General features: G+C 40.3%; 1 protein-coding gene across 1 annotated transcript; it reads left to right on the top strand.

Annotated features, from left to right (window-relative positions):
- The first annotated feature begins 18,734 nt into the window (after window positions 1-18,734).
- Window positions 18,735-25,291, top strand: LOC135463429 (trans-1,2-dihydrobenzene-1,2-diol dehydrogenase-like). The gene is made up of 6 exons (XM_064740688.1): window positions 18,735-18,845; window positions 19,576-19,687; window positions 21,320-21,483; window positions 22,039-22,288; window positions 23,411-23,524; window positions 25,185-25,291. Exons 1-6 carry the CDS (start codon window positions 18,735-18,737, stop codon window positions 25,289-25,291), a joined length of 858 nt encoding a protein of 285 aa, XP_064596758.1.
- Window positions 25,292-27,353: the final 2,062 nt, after the last annotated feature.

Raw genomic sequence — 27,353 nt, 5'->3', positions numbered from 1 at the left:
GGATTTGAGACAACCGCATCCCAATGAATCCCGTTCACAGACCTTATATATTAACAAATCGCCGTTGAGAGGAATCTTCATGAGTCTCTACAACCAAATAAACAACGATTGAAAAGGAACTTTACAAAATATTTAAATGTTATGTTATTACCATTTGTAAGAGTTGTGACAATACAGAGAATAAAAAGGATATTCATATATGAACTCAGACAATAAAATTTTCACTGCTAAAAAACTGGAGATTGTTTGATGGTATACTACTTTATAGTAGTATTTTTCGCAAAATGTCCACAGACTCCGTGGCAGAGGTGGTTAGCGTGCCAGCATGGCGAAATGATCCAGGGACCTCTCACCAATGCGATCCCTGTGATTTCAAATCTAACTCATGTTGGCTTCCCCATTGGTCGTACATGGGAAGGTCTTATAGCAACCGGCGGATAGTCGAGGGTTTCCCACGGGTTCTGCCCTGTTTCCTCCCAATTATAGTATTGACCGCGGTGGAATAAGTGAAATACTCTTGAATACGGCGTATTGAAAGGCTAGAATACAAACTTGGCTGTATCTTCGACCGCTTTGCGAGATACCTGGTGTAGGGCGTTGCTTTACTCAAGGTACTGCGGTGGTATTTCGCGCATAAGTCACATCGTTGACGTACAGGTGAAAATTTCTTGAACACCGATCACAAGAAAACAAAGAAAGAAAAAAAGCGATAAATCTAATATGAAGGCATGTTTGGGCTTTGTCGTCATACTCCATACAATTTTTTTTTCAGTTATATGTCGACAAGAAGTCATGAAGTGCTTGTACATATACTGTGTCTTCTTGTGGCAGAGCGAGTCAATGCCGCCAAAGTGCTGCCACCACTGAAGTATCATGGCAAAGACACCAGACACCACAATCGCATTATACTGACACTGGCCCAATCAGTCCTGTTTCCTTGCTCTCACGTCTCTGTGCTGAGAGAACACGTGCCGATCCAGGCAGCAACAAATACCATTTTTGAAGTCATTGGTATACCTCGATCAGTCAGTTTAATGGATGTTATTTTGAAAGTGGCTTTTCAAAAGGTCGAGAAAAAATTGAAGTGAAAGAATTAGAAATGTTAGTTTTAAATAAAGTCTTAAAATTTCTTTCCATTTTTTCTTTAAAAGCAAAAAGACACTTCAAATGAACTTTTGTATGATGAACTAACATGTGCATTTATCATATATGTACACATATTCACTTCAAGTTCAGTCTAACTCTGGGTAAAACTAAACCGTCAGCTTTTTTTGTCTTTTAACTGTGCACACATTTTACAGAACATGTAAAATATGGGTCGCATTACATCAGTCAGCTGCTGCTAGAATTTCATTTTAAGGTCTGTCAGTCTGGCATCCAATTTCTATATTTGCGTCTCTTATGAGGAGGAGCTGCCCCACCTTCAAGATGCAAAATCTTCACCTGATTTGCGGCTTGTTCCGTCTTGATAATGGTGATCAACTCAAAAATGTTCGCTTTCTTCACCATGAGGTTTAGCTTTCGACGCCAGTCCTGCAAATGGTTTGTAGTTCTTGGTCCTTTTGTGTTATAGTGGCTCAAGTGTCTCTTGATCGAACGCTCCCTCTATCCAAGATTCAGCGTAAAGAGTAGAGCTGGGACGGTGTTTGGAGAATCTGCCATATGTCATTCTCAGCAGTCTAGCCAGACGAACACCCAGTTTTTGTATATCGCCACCATTATTTATGTAAACGACGATGGTTTACACCATACAAGTAGCTGGCATGGGAAAGCTTTCGCACACCTCGTGCAGTTGGAATCAAGGAAACCCTCAAGCCTTCATTTTGCCCAGGTCATGTGCCTTAAGACGGCCACTCGATTTCTACACGCCCGTTGATTGGCTATCTTCACTAAACTCGATTCAACTAGTTACCCAAAAATACACATGCAGACTTCGATTCAACAAAGTTAGACGGTGTTGAGTGTTGTTGAACCAAGCTGAAGAACCTGTCCACACTACTCAACACTGTTCAACTTGTTGACTCAACTTCAAGTGAACTCGTGTTGTTTCAACAAAAGTTGAGTGAAGTTGCATAGTCTGGACGGGGCTTAACGCTCGTTATGTTTATTATTTGTGTACAGTTTTCCTTGCCGACCCCTAGACTCACACACCCCGTATGTTACATTCAAAAGTAACTTTAAAACATGCATGAAGTATGTCCGTTGATGCAGTATTCTTGGAGGTATAGCCTAATATATAATTTGTAGAAATAATGACGTGTCCCCGTTTAATAGCTAACCGCTAGCTACGAACCGCAGTCTAACTTCATTAACGTCTTAAAAGCGCCCGAAAATCATTCAAAGTTCGTTCACTGATTATAGTTTAAGTGTAAATTACCTGTATTTTTAACTGAGACGAACAGGCTAATTGGAGGACGACGTTGCTGTTGCAGATGAATATGGTAGTCTTAATTTGATCGTGGAGTAATGTTTTAAACGTGCATGCTGGGAAACTTGTGACCGAATATGGGCCATTTTACCACCTCTTCGATGGCCTAATGGTTATGGCATCGGATTCAGCCAGGACTCCCAAGATCAAGCCCAGATCTGGTAATATTAAAGACTTTAGAAAAGGTACTTTTTGCTGCCTCGCTTGACTCTCAGCACTCGGAGATTATAGAGCAAGGAAACAGGACAAGGTTGACCGGTATCAATATAATGTGGCTGGGTGGGGTGTCATGTCTGGTGTTTTTGCCATGATGCCTTAGAGGCAGCAGCACTCTGGCGGCATATGCTCGCCCTACTGCAAGAGGACAGAGTATATGTACGCACACATAATGATTCTTCGTCGTCATACGACTGAAAAATTGTTGAGTACGACGTTAAACGCAAAGCATAAAATACACACATTCATACATACATATGTCCTTTTATGTTCATGTGGGTGGAAATCGTACATCTCCATAGGCAGTGTAAGATTACACAAACACAATCCGTGCAGTTCGTGCAAGACTTGCCTCCGAACTGAAGAATGAAAGAGCACTGATTGGTTAACACTGGCACACAGAGATTTTAGGTTGTTGATAAACTATAATTTTAGCACTTCTATTCTGCACTCAGTTAAAATGAATGGGAAATTTGTCTGTTTTAGGTAGAACTGCATTTGCCCTGTGTTACTACCCATCCCGCCAGAGGTTAACACGGTAACAAAATGATATGATATCATTTAGAGTAACCATAGCTCAAAGCGTGGTGGTCATGTAAGGTTTATTTTCTGATATGTTGAAAAGTGCAAGTTGCATGTGGCGGTATGGTTTGGTACCACGTGAAAGTTGATGTGTATTTTGAACTGTACAAATTTATAACATAAATAGTAAAAAAAATCAATGCCATTGTTTAATTTTAAATCAGCCATGCAGCACCATAGCTTGGTGGAAGGTGTTAAGATCTGAGACAGGTAAGGCGCCTGAGTTGAAAGCTAGATAAAAGACGGGTGGAAATCCGTATTACAACAATGTGGCACATAATGTGCACTCTAAGGATTCCCTCATCGTCATATGACTGAAACATTAAGTAGAACTTTCAACCCCAAGCACTCACTCACTTGCATTAGAATTTGTAAACTTGAGTTTAATCTTGTTTTTGACCTGTTTCATTACGATAAATATGGCCAAGGTCTGTAAACATATAGAAGCCATGAGAGATTTGTAATGACCATTGCATTTCACAAATTCACAATCGCAACCCATAGCATTTCTTATAAAACTATGGATGAAAAACCAATCGTTGCAAAGTTAAATGTTTGAAACACATATTTTGAATTTTATTTTACATCGATATTAAATTAATGTTTTTTTAAACCCTGAAACAGACACAAAACCTTGACAGCGGTCAGACTTATGGTAAAGGGACGTAGAGTCCCTTAAGGAAACAACCGAACTTTGCCAGATACCCGACAAACACTCTGACTTAAAACCACACTTATAGTGACAAAGTGACGGTCCGTCAGCTACAGTGAGGCCAAGGTTTTTTGCCAATAAGTAATGTTGTGGGAATCATTTGTTTTCTGCACAAATAAAACATATCCAAATAAAATATATAGATGATATGTATCCACAAATGAGGAACATAAAGATTTTACCTAAGAAATCTTTCTTTTCATTTACACAATTATTTTAAAATATGAAAGAATACAGTATAGAGAAAAAAGGTAGAGTGGCAACCACAGTTTGGTAGTTGGCAAATGGTCACGAGTAACCAGTGAAATGCCTCTACAGTGTAAGCTCATTGAGGGTTTTATTCTAACTGTTCATACTTAAACAGCAGCAAGTTGCACACCCCTAGGAACTTGGCTTCCGCAGTATTGCATAAAAATGTGCAGTGGTGTTAATACCAATGTATTAGACACCACAAGTCTAGAATTAATCAAGATACTGTGTTGCCATATTAAAAACAATCACATGAAAACAGGGAAGACCTTACACAAAACATAAAAGCCGGAAAAAACATATTCATTTTGGCTACAGCATACTAGTGATTAAACAAAGTAAAGTGCATCCAACCTGATCGATAAAACAAATCTGCTCTCTAGATTACTTTGTGCCCCAAATAAAGCAAGCATTATATAATCGATCGCAATTCATCTCTACGCTTCGCTGTGGTTATAGTAATGTGATATTGGCGATCTGTGTAGTTCCATATGTATAAAACAGAGGGCGGGTCGATCATCAGAACAAAGTGACAATCGCACCATCGGCAAACAACAAAGCCGTAAACCCCAAGACATAACGGCCGGCGTTACAACATCGTTCGTTAAAGTGACAAGTACCATATAGTTATGACAGTGGCAAGGTCTGTAAATCAGTATCCTCGTCCTTACTCATGATGCTGACACAAAGAGGGTAGTTACAGTACCAAGTCACATTGTAGTACATACCTCACCTCTACCCCTCCGTGGCTCAGTTGGTTAGCGCGCTAGTGCAGCGTAATGACTAAGGAGCCTCTTACTAATGCGGTCGCTGTGAGTTCAAGTCCAGCTCAAGCTGGCTTCCTCTCCAGCGGATGGTCGTGGGTTTCTGCCCATTTTCCTCCAACCATAATGCTGACGGCCGTCGAATAACTGAAATATTCTTGAGTACGGCGCAAAACACCAATATAAACAATACATAAATCTAAATTGACGATCTTACCAAAGATGTTGGTCTGAACATTTACCATCATAGTGGATAACTCTCCTCCAAATTGACGACCATTACAAAGATGTTGGTTTGAGCATTTAGCATCATAGCGGATAACTCTGCTCCAAATTGACGACCATTACAAAGATGTTGGTCTGAACATTTAGCATCATAGCGGATAACTCTGCTCCAAATTGACGACCATTACAAAGATGTTGGTCTGAACATTTAGCATCATAACGGATAACTCTGCTCCAAATTGACGACCATTACAAAGATGTTGGTCTGAACATTTACCACCATTGCGGATAACTCTCCTCCAAATGGACGACCATTACAAAGATGTTGGTTTGAGCATTTAGCATCATAGTGAATAACTCTCCTCCAATTTGACGACCATTACGGAGATATTCGTCACATAATCATGCTAAATAGGGGAACACTTACAATCGGGGCATTTTTGTTACAAAATCTAGCGTCACATTACTCTCTGCAAATGAGCAACCATTGTAAATAGGATCATCACAGAGCCATGGATTGCATGGGTAAAAATAATTCCGCAATAAAGAACGGATAATATAAAATAACTCGTCACAACAGTAAGTTTTGTACCAACAGAATCTCTGCCAGCAGAGATGCCATTACCAAATGTCCCGTCACAACAACAAGCAAAGCAACGTTAAAACCTCTGTTTACATGGCCGCCATTACACAGTGGTCCATCGCAAAAACAAGCCTCGTAATTGTATTCCTCTGAAGTACCGCCCTTGTGCTTGATGACGGGCCGACATCCTGTAGTGCTCAAGCCCGTGCAGCCACGTGACACATACACGAAACCTATAAAAATAAATTACGTGCTTTATTTGTTTGTTTAATTATTTGTTTTAATCTACAACTTGTTAGATTTTAACGACCCTACCTGGCCTCCGCAGCCATGTTGATAGCGCATCATAACGCCTCAGGGGCCTCTCATCACTCACTGTGAGTTCAAGTTTGTCTCAAACTTTGGTTGTACGTGGGAAAGTCTGTTAGCAGCCTGCGAATGGTCGTGGGTTTCCCCTGGGCTCTGTTAAATGCAGTGTAAGTGAAATATTTTTGAGCGGAGCATAAAACGCCGATCAAACAAATATAACGACCCTACACTCAAAAAGCATCGCACGTGTATACCATGGTAGTATTCTCGTATAGGAGGTGGTCTGTCTTGCATAATACCACAATTGCCTCAAAAGGGCAGTCTAATGGTGAAATAATGAATAATTTGCTCATACAACAGATATACAATGTCAAATTTTCGATTGGCTTTCTTCTATATGACTTGGATGATAGCAAAATATTGTTCTACCACATTAGTTTTATCAACGAGTCCGACTGTTTATGTACAAGAAGACGTCTCAGCGCAAGTCAAGCACCGGAGAGGGAATTAGTGTTAAAGGACTTCTTGTATAACATATGTTGTTGTTGCATCAGGAACTTTCTTGTTTTCCGTTACAGACCTGTCCGTAACGCGAGACTGTACGAAGTTTATTTATACATTTCATTGGTGATTTACACCGCATTAAAAATATAACACTTATTGTATAATAGTATATTAGTAGGGGGGGGGGGGGAGCGGAGTACCAGACACAGCCCGGAGAAAGTAGCTACTATCTGGATCACCCGGACTTTAGACCGGAGAGGAAGCCAACATAAGATTGACCCAAGCTCATTGGTGAGAGGCTAATATGTTGGCACGCCAACCTCCGAGGCCACGGAGGCCTCAGATCGTACAAGGTTTTGCGGGGATAGCAAAGAAGCAGACACCTTAAATACACATCGCAACTTGACAAAAACAAAGCTATAAATAATATACTATCTAGGCAGATACTCACTTTTTGACGTGTTCCTTACAGAAAAGCACGTGCCGCTACAATCAGTCGTGTCAGCACTCCAGCGGGGGAAGATGCGACATTTTGTTGGCACGGAAGATTTACAGTCATAAGTGTAGCACGGGGTACAAAGTCCTGTGGAGAAAAAAGTTGCATACGAATTTGATTGGTGATAAACGCTGTCGTAAAAACGCTTTTGATTATGTACTGAGGGTTTTGTCCATAGGCAAGGGAAGCGAGAGGTTAACGAGTAAACCATCCACCTTTCAGCAGATACCTGACGAACGTTCTGACGAAATGCTCTTCCTATACTAGGGTGATACTGTTTCCCGTAACCTGAACGCACATGACGGGAACACAACAAACATGGCGCTTCTATATCAGAGTATACTGACGTCAGTTCAGTTAGACCTATCCACGTTTAAATGCCACAGTCCAGCGCTTTCATATCTGCCGGTTAATGTGACTTATTTATTCGATTGGTGTTCTTCGTCGTACTCAAGAATACTTCACTTATACGACAACAGCCAGCAATGTGGTGGGAGGAAACCCACGACCATCCACGGGTTGGTGCAGACCTTCTTGCGCACGGTTGGAGAGTAAGCCAGCATGACCATGAACTTATAGCGACCGTATCGGTGAGAGGTCCTTGGTGATTGCGCCGCGCTGACGTGCTAATTCCCTCGGCCACGGAAGCCTTTCTGCTGGTCTAAGACCTTAGGAAAATGACACAGTACATGCACACGCACCAACTGACTCCTCCTCGTCATGTGACAGAGTGAGTGCGTGAGTGCTTGGGGTTTAACGTTGTACTCAACATTTCATGTGACAGAGAAAAAAAACATAAAAATGATGCAAATATCATATGAAAGAAGGCGATAAGTTATTTGCAAATGTGATCTTTAATTCATTTTTCCGATATTTTGTTTTATTAGAGCGGGGTATTTGAAAATACTTTTGTATGGTGGATGTTTGGGACCACTACATGGTATATACTGTCTTTGCCTTATTTTGTTCTAAATATTGATGTAATAAGTGTATAGTAAATTTATTTCCATGTAAATTTGTTGTTTATATCCACCGTATATATCCAAATATATTTATTAAACAGGCCCTTTATCCTCATATATAACATTGTTATGCAGGGTACTATATATACTAGTACCAAGAGGTAGTCCCAAATGCCTACCATACAAACAATACTTTCAGATGTCTTTTTCTCATTAAAGACAAATTTAAAAAAGACCATATGAATTATTAACTTTTCCAGCTCTTTCACCTGAATTTATGTAATTTCTATGGTTTTTTTTCTTTCGCCGTTAAGTTCGATGTCAAAACCCAAACATACATACATATATATTAAGACCTGGGCCAACACGATGCAGTCAGATCGGTCAATACGCCAGCACGACGCAATGACCCAGAAACCTCTCACCAATGTGGACACCGTGGGTTCAAGTCCAGCTCATCCTGGATTTCTCCCTGGCCGTACATGTGAAGGTCTGTCAGCAACCTGCGGATAGTCGTGGGTTTCCCTCAGGTGCTGTCAGGTTCTCTTCCACCATGGTGCTGGCCGCCTTCGTATAAGTGAAATATTCTTCAGCACGACGTAAAACATCAATGAAATAAAGTAAAATAAATCAAGAGAGCATTGAAGTATTTCACCTTCAACAGAGAGTTGAAGTATTTCACCATCAACAGAGTATCGAAATATAACACCATAGCTTATATATCCAAGAAAACATGTACAGTAATTAAGTATGCTAGTTTTAATTTGCCCCACAAAGCAGACATATATTTCATATTTTATGCATAAATTAATTTAAAACAATTTTGCCGGACGTAAAATACATTGGAACATCTGTTCTAATATTCTTATACCATTTAAATTTTAATTAATTTATTTATTTATTTCATTGGTGTTTTACGCCGTACTCAAGAATATTTCACTTATACGACGGTGGCCAGCATTATGGTGGGAGGAAACCGGGCAGAGCCCGGAGGAAACCCACGACCATCCGCAGGTTGCTGGCAGACCTTCCCACATACGGTAAATTTTAATTAATGTGCTGTCTCCTCAAAATTCGGAACGGTCTTATTGAGAATTTTTAGGAAAATTTGCCCGGAAAATATTTACACGAAAACAATTAGAAAATAAATTGCAAATATTATTAAGGGGCATCTTTTTAATGATCTTCTGTTGAGTGCATAATGCCCTATTTAGGCATCGTGTGTGCTGAAACATACAGCAATTCATCGATAAAACAGTTGAGAACGTACAGAGTGCTGACTTGGTTTAAATTGATTTTGTATCGAATTTCTATCAAGGATCCCATCTACTGATTATACCTGGTCTTTACTGTAACATAAGCAAACGGTCTATTGAATAAAGCTTTTGTTGGTAAAGCTGCGTTTTGTCTCTGACATAGGCGGAGCAATTGGAGGGCTAAGCCGGTAGGTCAAATACAGGCAAATTGTTCAGTAGCAATTCGAAGATTCCATTCGAAATCAAACGAAACGTATTATCTATGAAGAATCAGTAGAAATAGGATAAATGGACTGTGTCTTTGGGTGCGGTTTAGGCATCAAAATGGGCAACTGTTTTGTACAGAATGTATGAGATAAATGATTCATATCTGTGGAATTACTATTTGTTTCCTACACAAATTGCAAAAACATTTTTTTTTTGGTTCATTACATTTGTGGGAGACAGAAAGTGTCAGACGAGCTTCGTTGGTCATTTATTGCCACCGTTGCTCCAGAAGCTTTGATACTTGACTGAATATTCCTTCTGATAAGAGCATCTGAAATTTAAAGTCAAACTAAACTGAAAGGTAAAAAGGTAGAAATTGCCCAGATTCCCTGACAATGTAAAAGGCTGAAATGGAAAACAGCCTTTTTGTTTGGTGTTCCTTCGAATAAATGACAGAAAATACTCTATAGAATAGGGGGAATCCCAGAATGAACTTTTCGCGTGCCAAAGTCATGATCACACATATTACCGGGAGGGTTTCTAACATAAGCGTAACAATGAAACGCTTGTACTCGCCCTTAAAACTAACATTTTGTGAACGATCAAATGTACCTCCATTAAATGGACGAAATAATTCTTTTCACTCACCATATTCTAAAAGTTGAGTAAAAACAAACAATATGGAACTCCAGACAGACCATTGCACATAAAAGGTGTCCATCTTGCTCTCAGCCTATGTGCGGATCTGTACAGCCGCATCGCTCGGGTCTGCAGAGTGCATGTGTTCAACTGTAAACCAGGCACTTCTGCAGAAATCAGTCGATACTCAGTAACAGTCCCAGGGCCTAATTTATTAGGCGTCACGTGAATGACTTTTTAGTGCGCCTGTTCGGTTACTTCCGATTCTCCACAATGTTAATCGGCCTGCTGACCTCTTCCTGGTAATTAAGCAGTAACTATGAGCGCATATTCAGGGAAACGTAGTTGTAAACAGACTTATAAGGCATATTCACGGCACTGAATAAAGTGAACAGGCTTATACGACATATTTACGACACCGTAGGCTGTAAGCAGGCATATAAGACATATTCACCGGACTCTAGGCTGTAAGCAGACTTATAAGTCATATTCACGACACTGTAGATTATAAGTAGAGCTATAAGACATTTTCACGACACCGTAGGCTGTCAACAGACATATTCACGACGCTTTTACTGATGTAAGCAGATAAGACACATCCATCACGCCCCAGACTGAAGGAATCCGCTGCCCAAAAATCGAACCGTTGTCATACTCGGTAAATTTAAGGCGTGAAATACTAGTACAACATCTTCCAAATAAACTACAGGGGCAAAATAATGAATGTTTATATATTTATTCCTTAGCTTATGTCTTCGTGAACAATTTTGTTCCTCTCGACAAAATTTGCGTTATTTTCATCAAAAGGGTGTCTCCAAATAGACATTCAAGCCTTTTTGCCGACAACGCTGTTGCTTTACGTGATTTCCTTGCCGAATACTCAAAAGTCGAGAACCCTCTGTTTGTGCCTATTAAATGCACTGGAACCACAACATTTTGAATACTTGTAAACCAACAATGTACAGTACATTGCAATTTACCTTACTCCTTATTTTACCTAAATTTGCTTCAGTCATGGTGCTAGCGAGCTCCTACGTTTTTACTTTTTCTGTGATTAACATGAATATAACACTGTTGTCGCTGCTGCTGTTTTACTTTCCGTGTAGTCTTTTGAACTATTTCCGCCAATTGAGCACCAATTGAGCATGTAATGCATGTTGCAATCGTTCAGGTTACAGCCATGGTGAAAAGAATCGAAACGAAAGCTCGAGAAATACATACTCATAAAAAGCCACAAATGATAACTCTCCGAAATGGTCTTCATTTAGATCATGTGTTTGTTTAATTAGAATTTATTGTCGCTTTTAGCACTATTTAAGTCATAATGCCACGTTGTTTCCTTGATGCACTTTTGGACACATTGCCAACACATTTATATTGCTGCCTCACTAGAGCACTATGCCGAAGACACCAGACAAGACGCCCCACCCAGTCACATTATATTGACAACGGGTCAGATAAAATACTTGGCATATTCCTTTTATTCTGAGAATCAAGAGAGGTAGTTCCAAGATTATATGATTGAATTCTGCAAGGATTGAACCCCGAATCTGCCGGTTTCGAGCAATACTAAAGTTGATAACAATAAATGGCCGACGGTTTTCTCTCGCGTCGTCATATACGAAAATTTCGATGTACAGACCATCAATTTGCCAGGGATGGAGTGATACTTTTATCCGGCGTGTATATATTTAAGTATATATTTACTTTTTCATTAACGGTTCACTTTCACGAAGGCCGGCAGTCAGGACGAATAACAGAGAGAACCGAAGTGTCCGGAGTAAAGCATCGAACCTTCTGCCGAAACCGATTATGGACAATCCCCCTTACTGAAAGCTACTGCCGAGAACTGGATTCCAGCCTGCGATCAACGTCAACGTGGCCGATCGAGGATCACCTTGGGCGAGAAGGACTTTTTAAATAACTAAGCCGGCAAACTCTCTTGTTACACTTAAAAAAATTGTTAAATTTAACAGAAAGCCTGTTGTTTGGGTGAAGCTAGACTGTATTCTGTCTCCATAACACAATATTGTGTGATATTGTATGCCCAAAAAATGGCCCGCCAAGTTTGTTAGATTTCGTTTGTACACATGCGAAATCTAAACGACAGCCAGGTTTATCCTTTACAAATACTATCAACATTTCCGCCTCTTTCTTTGGACGGTAATTAGACACGTGGTCGTCATGACTACTGCAACACCGACCTCGTTCGACTTGGTCGCGTGGCGCAGAGCACCAATTAACAACTTCCGGTTTTTGAACGCGGATATGACTGGACGTCATTCTCGGGCTCCATTTAGCACAGAACTGTTAAAAAAATCGCCATCAATAGTAGTATGCAGAGCTTTCTATATGGCCGTGTAAGCCGGTACCAAGCCAACCTCTTTGTTGTTAATGAATGGACTGGTCATAAAAACGAGGGTTAATTAGTATTCTAGATCTATTACCTTATACCGTCTGAATAAGCCGAGTGAAGCCCCACAAATTCACGCAGATATGGAGGAGACAGGGTGGGGGCTATCGTAAACTAACGCAGCTAAAAAGCGAGCTTTTACGGTACTTGCTAATCTGAATACACATTTCGGAGACTTGTTGGCACCGTTTATGGCTGCCGTTTTGGGTGCGCATTTGTACGCACTTTGATTGTGCTAAACTGAAATCTCTTGAAACTTTGGCCTGGTTTTCTCCATTTTGACTCGTTCGACAGCCAACAGTTTCTCCTGTACATCGCATGCTTTGCGTTTTGTTGATATCTCGATGTTAAGGGACATCTTCAGCAAATGGTGGCTAATATAGATTACATGGATTAATATAGGCCACACACGTTATGACACAATGAAAATTCATACGGTGTAAAAGCGTGAAACTCAATGTTTTTTAACACTTTTTATTTAACTCGCTAATAAGCCTTCCACAGAGCTTCGAGCGGGCAATCGTTCCCAACCAGTGGTACAATTTGCAGGTGGGCCCATTTACAGAGGGCCGGGTAAAGGGGGAAGTGGGTGAGTGAATGCTTAAGGTTTACGTTGTACTTAACAATTTTTCAGTCATATGACGACGAAGGAATCCTTAGAGTGCAAGTAATGTGCTTCCTTGTTGCAGGATGGATTTCCACCGCTCTTTTATCTAGTGCTGCTGCTTATCTAGAGGCAACTTACCGAAGGCCCGAGCCATTATAGTGATACGAGTCAACCAGTTGTTCTACTATCCCCTCCACAATGGAAGCCAAGCGAAGAAGTTACAACTTCCTCTTTTAAGGTCTTAGGTGTGACTCGAGCCAGGATTGATCCTGTAGCCAACACAAAGTCTGTATGACGTCATAGATTTTATGAAGAAACGCACACACTCATCAATACATAAAACCTACCGGTTTTCTTAAAACACTGACTAATTTCTTTCCCCTGATGTAGTTAGACTCAGTGCCAAAACCGAATGCATGGTACTCTCGCAGGATGTCTCCCTCCTTGCTTGATTTTAGATCAGCTATATCTAACATTATGACAGCATTTACTCAGACAAAGGGACAGTTTGAGCAGTCTGCATTAATTTCGGTGCAAGCCCTGACCATTTATTACCGCCAAATGCATTTAGTCCCCGCTTTTAATTCAAACTTATCAAAGCCAGATCATTCAGTAATAAAAATGTATGGCTCTCAAACATTCGCTTTTGAATCCAGCAAAGCAAATGGCCACAAGAATATATGTGAGCAGTAAATGTGTCAGATGTTCTGATTTGTGGTTAAATGTATACGCATAAGTTGCATGAACTAGTGTCGGCATATGTAGGTCTATCAAGGACGGTACGCTTGTTTGTTTTTTTTTTAAATCGATAAGATAAAAGTTTTACTCTTTTAACGCTAGGTGCAGCATGTAGATTTCGCAGTTTCATGTCATAACCTAATAAAATGAGAAGCATATGCTAACTACATATACGTAGTAAATATTAAAATTCGTGGGTTGTGTTGGGTTTAGAAAAGGGAGATGTTGGTTTAGTGAGGTGTATGGTTTAGGATCGGAGGTGTTAGGTTTAAAGAGGGAGGTGTTGGCTTAGGGAGGTGTAGGCTTTAGGATGGGAGGTGTTGGATTTAAAGAGGGAGGTGTTGGCTTAGGGAGGTGTAGGCTTTAGGATGGGAGGTGTTGGATTTAAAGAGGGAGGTGTTGGATTTAAAGAGGGAGGTGTTGGCTTAGGGAGGTGTAGGCTTTAGGATGGGAGGTGTTGGATTTAAAGAGGGAGGTGTTGGCTTAGGGAGGTGTGGGCTTTAGGATGGGAGGTGCTGGGTTTAAAGAGGGAGATATCGGGATTAACATGGAAAGTGTACAGTGTAGGGAAGGAAGGGGAGATTTTCGAGGGAGGAGGTGGTTTAGGATGGGAGTGTTGAGCTAAGGGCGGGTTTCTTGCAGGTTAGATTAAGTAAAATTAAGCAGATAAATAAAACCTGTGTATTTTATAAGTTCATCATTGACATAAGGCTGGCCTCCGTCGTATAAGTGAAATATTTGAGTGTACGGCGTAACACACTAATTGAATAAATAAATAAATGAATGAATGATTATGGCTTAACGCCATGTCGACAAAGTTTTCAGCCATATCTTGGTGAGAACAAGTGTAAGAGCAGCAGCAGGTGAATGCATGATTTTCGATAGAATGAGAACATCAAATATAATACAAAAACAGAGGAACATGTAAACAGATAAATAAATAATTTCCATTGCCAGTAGATTAAATCCAACCAACTACACGAATGATATACGTATTATAATCAATAAATGAATGATTTATCGCCATACATGTACAGGTAAATTCATGTAAACTAAATATTCTCATTTAAGAGCACAGAAGTTACTATGTGCCCGTGTGCATCGTGATTGCAGTTAAATCCATATGTTAATGTATTTATTTATTGATCTTTGTTTTGTTTCGCTGGTGTGTAACTCTGCGCTCAATTTCAACCCCCGGGCGCTGTGCAGCCTAAAAGTGAATAGTCAAATCTACAAATCTACCAAACAACCTCGTTATCAGATCGGTGCGTGATTAAACCAGATAACAAAACCATCCGGGATTAGATAGTCATCAGTGGAAGCAGACGTGAAACCATGGCCTGGAAATACCTGTGCTCATCTATGGAAGCCGGATGAGGACATTCCGCCCCACGAACCGCGGGTCGCGGCACGAGGACGGGGGGAAGGGGGGAGGGGGGAATCGTGCTCGAATGGTACAGCTTTCGTGCCGCGGGCAGCGCCTCGCGGGTCACGACACGAGGGACGAGAACGGTACCGTTCTCGCGCGAATTCCTCCAACCTGCGGGGCGCGGCCACGTGATATTGGCCTACGTGTTATAAATCCACAGTACTAAGCTGGAGCGCAGCCTGCTGAAGAAAACTGACGTGCTTGTTTGGGACATTCTTAAACCTTGCACGAGACTCATGAAATAGACAAATTACCGCTCCCGTTGTATATATGTGGTGGCATATGTCAGCAGCCTGCGGATGGTATTGGGTTTCCCCTGGGCTCTGTCCCCTTTTCTCCCAACATAATGGTGAACACCGTCGTATGAGTGAAATACCTATGAAACATACACGGTGTAAAACACCCCAAAAAAAAAACAACTACATGATAAATCGTTGAGACAACGTAGGATGGCCACTAGGCTACAGCTATAATACATCTGAGTGTGTACATGGGTGCATTGTTCACGTACGTGAATGGTCAATATTTGTCATCTGACGCCAGCAGCACGCCAGTTCCGAAGTAAATATATTGACCACGTGATGTTTCTCGTTTGCCGCCGTTCATTCAGTGAATGAACTTTGATCCATTGACCACCCCTTCTCATCACTGATTCCCCTTCTCATATAGAGTTTTTCCTGCATCTATATGTATCCTCCTATATCTATATAATATCTATCCATCCATGTCTATGTGTCTTTGTGATGTCTTTCCATCTGCACCTACGGAGTATGTTAATAATGAGACAAACCCAGAATCGTCACGTTTACATACAAAAGGCAAGGTTTTTTTTCTCTCGCTATTTTCTAATATGAAATTAAATTTGGTCCTTTCATTGTGCATTGCTCACTAACAAGCGTAATTTTAGACTGATTCACAGACACTATGCACATCGTGTGTAACTTAAAGTACGACGCTCAACCCCAAGCACTCACTCACTCGTGTATAACTTACATCTAACGTAATGGAGACGCAGGAAACGCCTGGCTCTGCGATTTACTGGCATGAGGTGGCTCGAAGTCTTGTTTCAAACTGGTACAACCCTATGGGATTAGAAAATATGCGCCTATCCCCCCCCCCCCCCCCCCACACACACACACACACCAACACTCCACCCCTACAGGCTACCTGCAGGAATTAAAGTCAGTCTATTGGAACATTTATTAAATTAACACCACGAATCTGGGACCTGAGGTTAGTCTCGGTCACGCTGGCCTGGGCGCACACGTCTATACAATGTACACACACGCACCGGTATAAACATGCACATGCAAAAGTATGCATGTTTGTACGTAGGATTTTATTTATTTATCTATTTTGATTGCATGTTTTTACGTCGTTCTCAAGAATATTTCAAATGGCCAATCGAAGGTCGATGGCAGATTTGCTCACGTACAACTTGAGAGGACTTCGACCGTTTATGTGATCTTCAGTGATACTGTCATAAGCTATATCTGAACATTTCATAGGTGATGTAATAAAACATTTACGCATATTTTCTAAGCATTTTCTACCCAGACGATGTTTAAGAACTCTATTCATGTAATAATTTTTATTGGCAGTCTCAGCAAGTTTGTCCATTTCATAAGTCTAATGATAGGATAAAGAATGACCCAGAAAAATACACGCCAACTTTTGGCAGCAGGCTGCGGTGCGCGGGCCGATCTCCAGTCGCAAATCGCAAGGCGAGGTGTTCTCATCCGGCTTCCATAATTTTCAAAGGCGAGTTGGAGACCTGAAGTATCAAGGACCGGACCACACGGGGCGCGAGTTCTAATCCGAACCTGAGCAAGGAGTTTGAATATTCCCCGATCTCACTACTTGTGAGACTTGTGGCGATCATTTTACAAATGTATGCAACAGTGTCCACTAGTTTTCATTCATTCACATATCATATTTACAATATGAAGGTGTACATATGTAAATAGTTTGATCTTGAGCGAAAAGGGCTGTAAGCGGTGAGATCACCTATTCGCATAATATGGGCGGCGGCTAGTGGCATTATTCCTCCTGCCACGAATCCCCCTTTGACTATCTTTTTCTCTGAGGAAACGCTGGTCAATATCACAGACCAGTGAACTGGAGCAGAGTTGTCCTTATTGGATCGTTACACATCCGTCCAGAACATTCGAAAAAAAAATTATGTATTTTTCAATTTGGCGGTTCTTTATGCTTGAGGGAGATCGTCATAAGCTTGATACCTAGCTATTCAACTAACTAAAAAAAAAATGAATAAATCAGTAACATAAGGTTTTCCATTGAACACAACCATGTATTGGTGACTTTTGAGGTCACGTTTTCAAACCCACACTAAATCTCGCCCACAAGCTCAGATTCGTTTTATTTCAAGAGAGTTTAAATGAAGCAAAATTCTCCTTATGAGGACTTAAGATTAGTCGAAATATAGAGATCATCAAACTGAAATTCTTCTTCATTATTTTATCTTTTTCTTATTATGTTAATCTGTTCGTTCGATAATAAATAAGGCTGGGAGAGTAGATAAAACGGGGTGTAATAATACTCCATGTTAGCTGTAATACAGATTTAATGAAGGTGGTTATAGTATGAAAACAGATGTGATGTGGATGAACTGGTGGGCTGGAAACAAACTGACTATACCATGGAACGAAATAGAGCATTTGATGATCGATAGGCGGGACTCTCATTGAATAGTTTTGTGAAGGATTTGACATGGGGTTTAGAAAAGCCTTTTCAAAAGCACTGGATGCAGTTGAGGTCAGAAAGATGTAAGTCAAATCGATAATTTTAAAACAGAAACTAAGTACATTTCGATAAATAAAATAGTATATGTATACTCTGAGCTTTGAGAAGCATATATATATATATCCAGGTGTTTAACTGGGTTTGAACGTTAAAACTTACAGAACCAAACGTTGTTTACACCAGCTGATTTGATGTCACACTTTCGATTTCCTCGTTGGAAAATGAAGTGACAAATGTTAATTTTTTCGATTAATTCATTAGTTTCAATGCATTAGTTCTAGCAGCAGTAAGACCAGTGTTCCAATTAAGTGAAAACCCAACGTACCTGTAGTCTGTCACCTTGAAAAGTACAACAGTGCGTGCGACATTTGATCTCTTAATCAAACGATATTTCACAAGATTACTGTTTTCACTTATGGGAGTTATCTTCACCACCACCAGCACCCCCCACCCCCACACCCAACACACCTCCATCAACATACGTGCAACAGGGTGGTTTTGCTTACACTTGTGTAAATTATCATAACATAGAGGCTACAAAGTGTCAATAAATCTGACTTTTTGACTTGTTTTTGGGGCTATCGAAGCTTGCGGTCATCTGTGGTTATAAAAATCTGCCGGATTTTGATCTAATCTCGCATTCTAATTTGAAATGGATTCGCACCTGACAACCAAGGCGACGCGATGGGGTATTTGCAGTGCTGGATGCATCAGCCGAGATTTTAGTCATTGTCTTAAGTCTCTCCCGTCGTCGGAACATGAGGTAAAAATAGCAGAGCATTTCATTTAAACCAAGGTATTGTTTATTTAGTCATTTATTTATTTATTCACATGTATTTGTACGAACGCTGTTTAACGTCAAAATGCAAAAGTAGAGTAAATTTGGAGATTAAAGTTTTCTTTCTTAATAAATAGACATATACATAGACCTCAATAATTCTTAAGGTCGCGCATTTAAATCGAGCTGAACGTTATTCTCGTTGCAGACGATTGGGCCTTGACATATGGGATCGCTTGTTCGAATCCGGCTCACGCTGCTTTGGCTGTTGCTTTAAGTTAGGAAGATTGTCAGGTATATGACGAAGTTCTGTAGTTTTCTCTGGGCTCTGTCCGGGTTCCTTTGGTCATAAACTTGACCGCCGTTGTAAAAAGGAATTGCCGTTGTTAAACCTGAGCAGTATGGAAGTTCTAGTTGTCGAAAATCTGAACAGGAAGACAGGGACCGTGGGAAAATGGAAGGAAGGGAGAAAAAGAAAGACAAAGAGGGAGATACATAGTGAACGGCTTAGTCTTTTATATATGTATTTTATTTCGTTTTATTTTATTTATTCAACTGCTGTTTTACGCGGCACTTAGAAATATATCACTTATACGACGGCGGCCAGCATTATGGTGCGAACCTCACGATTATCCGCGGCATGTACAAGTATTTCCTGATTCATTTCAGCCTAGGTAACTTGTATTATCTATCCCAGTCTGTTTTATTTTGACAGATTGTTGCTGTCGCAGCCAGAGATTTGAAGAGAGCTCAGAGCTTTGCCAAAGACTTTGGCATTCTGACAGCTTACGGGTCATATCTGGAATTAGCAAAAGACCCGGATGTTGGTAGGTGGATGAACCGTTTTTAGATATCGTAACGCTGGAACGTGTATTGGAGAAATTAGGGGTTAAGATTGAAATACAGAAGCAATTTCTTGCAAGTAGATGAATAACTTTAATACATAAGGCTATTAACATGGTTTGATGTAGAAGATTTGGAAATAGGTGACCCCTGGATTGTGTGGGACTAGACAGTCAGCCCAAGCTCCTCACTCTTCCCACCACCGTTCTTCATCTTCAAACGCACGCGGACGCCTAATCCGTGAAGACATAAGCTGTGAGGGCAATATTGTCAGAGCACATTTAAAAAAACTATTCGGTGTCATATAGATGTCGTATTTCGTTGGCACTATTCTCATATCATGACACATGTGGGACTCGTTGGCACTATTTCCATAACGCTAGTAAAAAAAATTCCACCGCCTTACAGATGAGGTTTACCTGTGCATTATTCGTATCTCTTCTGATTTGCTTTGGCCTGTTTTACAAATGTAATATACGTATGCACTATTGTTACAACGCTAATAACAACTTTCCATAGTCTGGCAGATCTGGTATACGACAGATGTGGCATACGATAGATGTGGTATATGATAGATATGGTATAAGCTAGGTGTGGTAGGCCTATACGACAGATGCGGTATACGATAGATATGATATATGATAGATATGGTAAAATCTAGGTGTGATAGGCCTATACGACAGATGTGGTGTACGACAGATGTGGTGTACGATAAATATGGTATACGCTAGGTGGGGTAGGCCTATACGACAGATGTGGTATACGATAGATGTGGTATACGATAGATATGGTGTACGCTAGGTGTAGTAGGCCTATACGACAGATGTGGTATACGATAGATGTGGTATACGATAGATATGGTATAAGCTAGGTGTGGTAGGCCTATTCCACAGATGTTTTATACGACAGATGTGGTTTACGATAGATATGGTATACGATAGATATGGTATACGCTAGGTGTGGTAGTCCTATACGACAGATGTGGCATACGACAGATGTGGTATACGATAGATATGGTATAAGCTAGGTGTGGTAGGCCTATATGATAGATGTGGTATACGACAGACGTGGTGTACGATAAATATGGTATACGCTAGGTGTGGTAGGCCTATAGGCTGATGTGGTATACGACAGATGTGGTATACGATAGAAATGGTATAAGCTAGTTGTGGTAGGCCTATATGACAGATGTGGTATACGATAGATATGGTATAAGCTAGGTGTGGTAGGCCTATACGACAGATGTGGTATACGATAAATATGGTATACGCTAGGTGTGGTAGGCCTATTCGACAGATGTGGTATACGACAGATGTGGTATACGATAGATATAGTTCACACAGTGCCTAACTAAAATACTACACTGTACGCGGAAAGATCTGCCTGCGGACGGTGGTGCGTTTCTTTAGGGTTCTCCCCTGTTTCCTCCCACCATAATGTTTCCAGCCGTCGTATAAGTGAAATATTCTTGAGTAGGGCGAAAAAAACAAATCAAATAAATAATAAATAAAAAATAAATGAATAAATAAAATACTACCGCGTACGATGGAAAGACAGTGTACTCTGTAGAACTATTGACTTAACACTTTTAAATACCTCTCCCTTCTCCCTTACAGATGTGGTATATATTGGCACCATCCACCCAGAGCATCACAGAGTCACTCTTCTCTTTATTAGTCATGGTAAGAACGTGCTTGTGGAGAAGCCAGCCGCCATGAATCTAAAACAGCTTAAGGAAATGACATCACTGGCAAAGGAAAAGAAAGTCTTCTTTATGGAGGTGAGAAAGACATAAATGTAGTCGCTTGGGAAAAACATTACACCGTGTGGGAGGGACTTTGTCATTAATGGGGTGAATTTCTTAACACTTTAAAGACAGCATGGATTATTATTGTGTTTTAAGTGCGACCTCCAAACAAAGGGATAAATATTGAAACTAAATTACGTCGTCGTCTTTGCAAACTATAATTGTTAAAGTACATGCTACATGCATATATACATATATGCCAAAAAAGATTTTGGTAGCAATAATTAAATGTATGAAATACCTTTCCGGGCAGTTGTACAAATGTATTGACGGAATATGAGGTCAACAAGCCACAGGTAAATATATATATATATATATATATATATATATATATATATATATATATATATATATATATATATATATATATATATATATATATATATATATACACTCTCAAATTTGAACTACTACGGTAAATATATTTACAGGTGAGAATTTCACCACCTCAGAAATGCCAGTGCTTCGCTTCCAGACACCTAGATATCAACCTATTAATCAATCAATCAGTCGTTTTTGTTTTCTCAGGCCGTCTGGACTCGATTTTTCCCGCTGTACCAGCGCATTCTGAACGAGATGAGCAATGAGACGATCGGTAAAGCCCGTGTGCTCCGACTGGAACTCGCCATTCCGATCTCTAACCGCGAACGGATCAGAAGTAAAGTTCTAGGGGGCGGGGCGTTGCTAGACATGGGGGTCTACCCGCTGAACATTGCCGTCTTCCTGTTCGGCAAGCCTGACGATATCTCAGTACAAGGCACCATGATGGGGGACACCGGTAAGACGCGGCATGTAGCATTATGCCCATGAAGTTATTGACAGACAGATACACAGACAGACAAGGTAATATAAGTCGGAAAAAAATGAAGGCAAATACACAAATAAACTCTGGATGTAAAGTAATCAATTTGTGGTTTTCTTAAGCGTGGAAGTATCCTCTTATACGGTCATTCCAGGTCCCACGTATATAATATAGATAATTTATATATAGTGAGTGAATGCCTAGGGTTTAACGTCGTACTTAGCAATTTGTCAGTCAAATGACGACGAAGGAGTCCTTAGAGTGCATGTACGTGCAATGTGCCTCCTTGTTGCGGGATGGATTTCCAGCGCTCTGTTATCTAGTGCTGCTTAACTGAGACGCCTTACAGAAGGCAAGTAAGACGCCCCACCCGACCCATTATACTGGTACGTGTCAACCAGTCATTGCACTATATCTTAACGTTGAACGCCAAGCGAGGATGCTACAACTTTCTCTGTTAAGTTCCCGGCCAGGATAGCACAGTTAGTAGAGCGTTAGCTTCGGGAGCGGTAGATCCAGGATCAATCCTGTGTCGAGTCAAACTCTAAGACGTTAAAAGATGAAGTTGTAACTTCCTCGCTTGCCGTTCAGCATGAAGGGGACAGTGCAACGACTAGTTGACCTTTATGAGTATAATGGTTCAGGCGGTGCGGCTTACTTGCCTTCGGTAAGTCGTCTTAGTGTAGCAGCACTAGATAAAAGAGCGGTGGAAATCCGTCCTGCAACAAGGAGGCACATTACATACACCCTAAGGATTTCTTCGTCGTCATATGACTGAAAAATTGTTGAGTGCGACGTTAAACCCCAAGCACTCACTCACTCCTCTTTTAAGGTCTTAGGTGTGACCCGACCCAGGATTGACCCAGGATTGACCCTGGACCTACCGCAAAAGCGGACGCCCTGTCAACTTTATATATAGTATATTATGAATATATTTTGTTTTGGTTCGTAATTTCCGGTGCTATCTGTTTAGCTGCAACGAGAAGTGCTATGTATACAGTTGGAGAATTGCATTGTTGTTGTGCGCATTTATGCATTTGTGAATGCATATCACTCATCTTTTTTTTTTTAGTCTCTTTTTCTTTTGTTCTCACACAGAGGTGGACGAAGGTGCTTGTGTAATATTCAAGTACAATGACGGAAGGATGGCGCAGCTTCTCTACAACGTCACATTCAAAGGCATGAACGAAGGGGTGATCTATGGAACCCACGGTCAGATAAAGGTGATGCTAAATTAGACTTTGGCTAAACACACTGGCAGACGGACAACATACGACCAAAATATGTGATTGGTGACTTATTTCCAACTGAAACAAACTGACAGACAAGTGGACAGAAAAAAAAACACAGTCAGACGGAAGGGCAAAACCACGGTCAGATAAATTTGACAGATGTCAAAAAAATCTGTTGGGACAGAGAGACGGAGGAACACATATAGACTTAGTGAAAGTCAAATACTGGTAAAGGTGGGCGATGGTTTAAGCAGACAGACGGACAGACAGAAGGACGGACAAACATACGCTCAGATTTGGGTGAGTAACAACACGGATGTCGAAAAAGACAAACACCTGGTGAGATCATTTAACTCTGAAGATAAAAAGTTATGTAAAAAATATGGAGATGTATGTGGAAAAATCAGGTGCACAAACATGTTACTCTGGTAAAAGCATGACCTTTTCATTTGCTCTCTTTTCGGCATATGATTGAAAAATTGTTAAGTACGACTTACCCCAAGTACGCAGGCACTAAAATGCTTTCACTATTTCTTCTTGCACAGATTCATAATCCGTTCTGGTGCCCAACAGAGGTCACCCTACCTTCGGGGAAAATGACCTTTGACCTTCCGAAAATCAACCACGCCAAATTCATTTTTCACAACCGCTCAGGTCTGACTTACCAAGCCATGCACGTGCGGCAATGTCTTCTTGAGGGTAATATATAAAATATTATACAAATATTTATATAGTTTATTCGATTATCGTTTAGCATTGTGGGCCTACTCACACGATAGCGGTGAGTTTCATGGGTATAGAGAAAACCGGAATTCCTGGGGTAAACCACCAACCTTTGGCAAAGTAATTTCGAACTTATACCAACTTGTGACATATATACACCTTACGGATGAAAGGCGAGTGATTTTCAAGCATGGTTTATAGACAGCGCAACCCTCACAGCAACGCCGTGGATCCGCTTATTGTCAGCAAGGCCCACGGTGAATGAGACGCAGTGAAACCATATGATCCCTCTTCAATTAAGTATTATTCAAATGTAAAGTGTTTATTTAGTTACTTGACTGATGTTAATTTTTCGCCGTACTCAAGAATATCTAACTTATACGATGGCGACCGCATTATTGTGGAAACCCACGACCATCCGCAGGTTGCTCGAAGATCTTCCCACGTACAGCCGGAGAGGAAGCCAGCATGAGCTGTACTTGAACTCACAGTGACCGCATTGGTGAGAGACTCCTGGGTCATATCGCGCTATCTCTCTCGGTCATGGAGGCTCCCGTTTCTAGTGTACATGTACATAGCCCACATGAGACGAACTTCAAATAAGGAAAATGTGTTGCTGTGAAGTTGTATGTATATGTAGATGTAGCTGAATGCAGTTGTATATATCTCTCATGACATAAATGTAAAAAATGGCATATTCATATCATGTTGTGTTAAATCTGAGATTTGGAAAACTAATAAGCTTGCAAAACACTAGGCAAATGGTTGCTTGACAGAGTTCACAGTAGGTCTCAATGGTATGCTTTATGTGTATTAAAGATAAATAAATGACGAAATTTGCAATGGGCAAGAGGTAGAGTGTTAGGGCTTATATACATGTATACTTAACTGCCCACGCGTTGTTCTTTCCCCCGCAGGTTTAAAAGAAAGTCCCGTTGTTCCAGTGTCTCACAGTGAATACGTTATGGATCTGGTGGACAAGATAAAGTCCAAAACTGGCCTGCGATACGACGTGGACGAGTAGCCAACGACAACTGACGACACAAATTGATCATAGGCAAACACAAGAAACAACATTGAACATGCGAATACGGAATGGCCGCTATATTATACCCATTTGCTCAACACACATATGCTAACTTCGTCTTAGAAACATTCGTTTCTGTAACGTGTGACTGAACCAATAATAATGGCTTGTATTTAATATAAAGCTATGTAAACTGTTCATAAAATAAAATATATTCTGATATGTATTGTAAATCATACATGTATATAAAAGTACAAAGGTCTACACCTGTGTGTGCCTCCCAAACCCCTCTTGCTTGTAACATGATCATGCATACAGATTCACTCATCATATAAACCATGCATATACATCTTTCCTGATTTTTTTGTCGCATTGTGCCATGTACAGAGTTTCATATCCCAAAATGTGCGTTGAGTTTAAACACAAAATGTATTGCAGGGTTTTTTTTTTTTTTAGTTTTTTTTTATGTCAAAAAGTATAGTCTTCCACATAGATGTAAAAGGTGAAGGTGTTTAGTTTCGTGATACTTGTTTACATGCTTTGATACTTTGTAACGCACATGCATTATACATAGAAATTAAACTCCACACGTACAAACAATAATGTCTTATTGGCACGAAAAACGTGATAGAATAGATGGATCCAGCATATCCAATGTCCCTCCACCCCTTCTCGTGACAGTGTTTGAAACAATTGTGACGTCGTGAAAGAAATTTAACATTTATATCGAACGTGTAGGACATCCAATTGACCTTCTTGCATCAATATTGTTTATGATTGTCTATGTGCGTGTTCTTGATTGACGGTTACATTCAGTCAGGACATACTCTGTATATATGGTTTGATGTTGTTGCAATGAATCGTGTCCAAGTTTGGTCTTATATGCAAGGAACTGTTTCTGATTAAGTTTTAATCATATACTCTTTAAAATCAACTGTGTACAAAAATACACAAGATGTGTACCACGGTCACACATTAATTGTAACAATTTTAAACATTCAGAAACATTAATGTGTACCTCGCATACATCATTGTTATGTACCTACACTTTCAATGTTTACCAATTGTGTACATGTTTTTAGCGAGCTACGCTAACACGTGTGTACAAAATTGTACACATTTGCCCTTTGAAAGTACAGTAGTGTATAATATAAAATGCAGTAAGAACCATTATCTAGGTGTTACGAGTATATTGGTTCCCATGTTTTTAAATATGATTAAATATGAATCTGTGTAATGCATATCTTTATTAACCAAAATTAAATAAAGAAAATATTTGAACATTTAAGTACTATGTTTTCATGTGTTGTTTGTTCTGTTAGTATGTGTTTATAAGGTGGTGCAAAAAAGCAGCAGGCCTATATAATTTGGTGAAATTAACTTCTGGCTTTGGTTGATGAATTCAGAATCTAATTTGTTGTGTCCATGTATTAATATAATAATAGCCGGGTTTATATTGATTTTAATCTTATATTTGACCAAAACCGTACCTCGTATTTTGGTTTTACTACAATGGGGTATTTCCCATAAACTCTACATAGTTTCCTTAAACCATTATAAATCTAACAGCCGTCGAAGGTTTGTTTGATTATTTATCTCATTGGTGAGTAACGCCGTACTCATGACTGAATTTTCGCTTTTCGTCGAATGTGGCCCAATTTACTCATTGATGAAGAAGACAGGAAAGCTCAAGGTATATCATGCTTTTCGCCAAGTACATGTAGGCCTACCACGTAAACATCCTGACTTGATTGATTTGATTCTTGTTTTTCACCGTAGAAAAAATGTATGTTATTACGCCCAGCTACAAGGCCTACGATGGTGGAAACCGAAGTGCCTGTATAGGCCTACACTTGGGAGTTGTTTTTTTTTTTTTTCGATTATATGATACCTGTAGGCCTACGTGTGTCTTCGGTCAGATTTATGGGCGGAGGAAACCGAAGCTTCAAGTAAACTCCCGGGGTCGGCAATTCAACGCCGTATTTCCGACATTCTGACGGCTTCAGGGTGGCGTCATATATCCGATCACGATTGAGCCGGTCCACGTTGGGGCGACATC

Source organism: Liolophura sinensis, chromosome 3, assembly GCF_032854445.1.
Source record: "Liolophura sinensis isolate JHLJ2023 chromosome 3, CUHK_Ljap_v2, whole genome shotgun sequence".
Classification (NCBI taxonomy): Eukaryota; Metazoa; Mollusca; class Polyplacophora; order Chitonida; family Chitonidae; genus Liolophura; species Liolophura sinensis.
The sequence above is the reverse complement of the archived record's forward strand: the minus strand, read 5'-3'. Positions and strand labels throughout refer to the sequence as shown.

Bases quoted from the DNA above. Each gene is read 5' to 3' on its own strand.
- LOC135463429 (XM_064740688.1), top strand. From the start codon at position 18,735: ATGGATTCGCACCTGACAACCAAGGCGACGCGATGGGGTATTTGCAGT. The intron at 18,846-19,575 runs GTAAAAATAGCA...TTATTTTGACAG, and splicing joins TCCCGTCGTCGGAACATGAG to ATTGTTGCTGTCGCAGCCAG. The intron at 19,688-21,319 runs GTAGGTGGATGA...TCTCCCTTACAG, and splicing joins AGCAAAAGACCCGGATGTTG to ATGTGGTATATATTGGCACC.